General features: G+C 35.8%; 1 protein-coding gene across 1 annotated transcript in view; it reads right to left on the reverse strand.

The window, feature by feature from the left end:
• Positions 1-3608, reverse strand: part of LOC111086484 (glutamate-gated chloride channel-like) — a 70617-nt gene that overhangs the window by 14778 nt on the left and 52231 nt on the right. Inside the window, exon 2 of the mRNA XM_022389523.1 lies at positions 1784-1870. Coding sequence (XP_022245231.1) covers positions 1784-1863 — 80 coding nt within the window. The 5' untranslated portion in view covers positions 1864-1870. The remainder of the gene's footprint in view (positions 1-1783; positions 1871-3608) is intronic.

Here is a 3608-nt window from a genome sequence, read left to right on the forward strand (position 1 = left end):
GTTGGGTCCATGCGGAGATACATGCAAATTTACGATTTCACATTTTGTGTTTTGCAGTTTTTATGGGAGTTTTTGCGTTTCTTTACAACTACATATAAGGGAAGCAACCTTTCTTTAATCATAAACTTACACAACTTACGTCCAGAGGACGGGCACTCTGGTTAGTGTATTTGATAAGATAAAAATATCAGTAAGACAACACTTTATATACTTTTAGCTGGGATATACATTACAGCTTCTATTGTATAATCATGCTGGGATTTATCTTTACTGTCAGTATTTAGTATAAAGTCAGTATCATGATGACTAGCTGCCTTCCCTCTAGTCTTACACTGCTAAATTAGGGACGGCTAGCGCAGATAGCCCTCGTGTAGCTTTGCGCGAAATTCAAAACAAACAAACAAACAAACAAACCATATAAAATAACCCGACAAAAGTTTGTAACGAAATTTTGCAATATAAAGTTATCTGGTTAAATATGTTCGTGATAAAACTCTGCTGTATAAACTAGTCTGATTAAGAGTTTGTGATAAAACTTTGTATGTAAACTAATATGATTAAGTTAATAAGAAAACACTGCTGTATAAGTTAATTTGATTAAGAGTCTGTGACAAAACTCTGGTTCATAAAGTAATGCCCCCAGTGGCACAGCGGTATGTCTGTGGACTTACCACGCTAGAAACCGGGTTTCGATACCCGTGGTGGGCAGAGCACAGATAGCCCATTGTGTAGCTTTGTGTTTAATTACAAACAAACAAACATAAAGTAATCTGGAGTTTACCTTGGGAGATTTGATTCACTGATAGCAGCCACGATTAATTCGTGACAAAACTCTGTTGTATAAACTAATCTTATTAACGATTTACAAAAAAACACTGCTATATATACTAATGCGATTAACAGTTTTTGACAAAACTCTGGTTCATAAAGTAACCTGGAGCTTACCTTGTGACAAAACTCTGGTTCATAAAGTAACCTGGAGCTTGTCTTTGGACAAAACTCTGGTTCATAAGTAATCTGGAGCTTATCTTGTGACCAAACTTTTTTTAACATAGTAATCTGGAGCTTACATTGTGACAAACCTGTGGTTCATAAGTAATCTGGAGCTCACCTTGTGACCAAACTCTTTTTCACATAGTAATATGGAGCTTATCTTGTGACTAAACTCTTTTTCACATAGTAATATGGAGCTTATCTTGTGACCAAACTCTTTTTTCACATAGTAATATAGAGCTTATCTTGTGACCAAACTCTTTTTTCACATAGTAATATGGAGCTTATCTTGTGACAAACCTGTGGTTCATAAAGTAATCTGGAGCTTACCTTGTGACAAAACTGTGGTTCATAAAGTAATCTGGAGCTTACCTTGTGACAAAACTCTGGTTCATAAAGTAATCTGGAGCTTACCTTGTGACAAAACTCTGGTTCATAAAGTAATCTGGAGCTTACCTTGTGACAAAACTCTGGTTCATAAAGTAATCTGGAGCTTACCTTGTGACAAAACTCTGGTTCATAAAGTAATCTGGAGCTTACCTTATGACAAAACTGTGGTTCATAAAGTAATCTGGAGCTTACCTTGTGACAAAACTGTGGTTCATAAAGTAATCTGGAGCTTACCTTGTGACAAAACTCTGGTTCATAGTAATCTGGAGCTTACCTTGTGACAAAACTGTGGTTCATAAAGTAATCCGGAGCTTACTTTGTGACAAAACTGTGGTTCATAAAGTAATCCGGAGCTTACTTTGTGACAAAACTGTGGTTCATAAAGTAATCCGGAGCTTACCTTGGGAGATCTGATTCACTGACAGCAGCCACAATTAACACAGTTACCAGTGAGAAGATATTTCCTAGCTTATAACCCATTTTGAGCCTGCAAAAAAAAAATAAACAAATCAAAAACGTTGTACAGTCTATTTTCAGGTCATCTATCTCATTTATTGTTTTCATAGTAAAATAGGTGCATATATAATCGATGTGCATTTTAAAAGCTTAAAACTTCTCTACTTTCGTCACCAAGGGGAATCTTTCGTTTTTGTTTTCTGTTTCTAATTGATAAAATATCTAGACATTAACTGAGCTTCATACATCCAGCAGACTAGATAGCAGTGTATCTCGTGCTTTAAAAAGCCACCAATTGTAAGAATAAATGAACATTAACTGTTTCAATAGCGACCATCGCTCTAATATCTACATATTTTCTCTTTCAGCTGAACAAAGGATATCTACAATGTATTTAATAATTCAAACCATCAAGGATAACTCAGTCACGATTTTAATTGGAATATTTTACGCTGGATTCATATCTATAAATTGAACTGATATCTATTAAACTCCCTAATCGTTTATTTTCTTTCATTCAAATAAAACAAATCAATACTATTTACTTCAGTAAAATTCCCGTGTTCCTGATATCAGGTGGTTATGGTTAGGAGATCCAACCTATCTTGTCTTACTTTTGTAAATATTTAATTGAACTAATAAATTACTTTTGAGAAGTCGTGGGAAATAATGACTGCGCGAAAAATTCGCGCTCCCGTTCTTGTCAATTTTCTAGTAAATCCGCACAGCTAATCCCGAGAACCCCCACCCCAAAACTCCTCTTGATTTTGAGGGCTTTCTCAGGATTCTTTCCAAAGTTATTTTCCTGTTATGTTATGTGGGGCAAAAGTATACATAAAAATGTCGAAGTTGTTTTTATCAAAAGAGATGAGGGGAATTCAAAAACCAAGCAAACATAGATACACAAGTGGGCACAATAGATAATTATACGTAGTTATTAAGAGTTTGAAGGTTTAGTTGTAAAACTAAGCCTGCAATAGGTCAAGTATTTACATAATTTTTTATCACAAAAATTAAAAATATTTTGTTCAATATATCTTTCTTCAAGTTTCTAAATTCTTTCTACTCTTCCCTTGCAGAGCCCTTACTTCTCTCTCAGCAACTTAAATCTTCAGTATCTAGTTATTCTAAAGTAAAACAGCTTGTGACAACTTAAGTTATCAGAAGAGAACAGTGCCTTTTTCAGCAACTTACGAAGTAATAATTTAGTGTGTTATGATAAGTCTTCTGTAAAAACCAATGCGGACATTCGAAGTATTCGAAAGTACTGTATACAATAGAACGGTTTTCTGAAGGCACCAAGTGTTTCATTCAGATTAAATATACTGAACGAAGATGATAATGAAATTATGAAAACAAGGTAAATGCCGAGAGTAGTGTTTGTTGAAGATTGTGTGTGCATTACCGGCGTACAGGAGAAGAACACGTTGAAAGGTAAAGCGTATTATTACATAGATAAGATATATCGTATACGTACATGTACATATATGTTCAATAAGAATTTACAGACGACCACCCACCGCCAACTCTTGGGCTACTCTTTTACCAACGAATAGTAGGATTGACCGTCACATTATAACGCCCCCACGGCTGAAAGGGCGAGCATGTTTGGTGTGACGGGGATTAGAACCCGCGATCCTCAGATTGCGAGTCGACCTCCCTAACCACCTGGCCATACCAGGCCCATTTTATATGGTAGAAGTTTGTGATGAGCTTGTGGGGGGGCGTTATAATGTGACGGTTAATCCCACTATTCGTTGGTAAAAGAG

The sequence above is a fragment of the Limulus polyphemus genome, unplaced genomic scaffold, assembly GCF_000517525.1.
Source record: "Limulus polyphemus unplaced genomic scaffold, Limulus_polyphemus-2.1.2 Scaffold1138, whole genome shotgun sequence".
In the NCBI taxonomy this organism is placed as follows: Eukaryota; Metazoa; Arthropoda; class Merostomata; order Xiphosura; family Limulidae; genus Limulus; species Limulus polyphemus.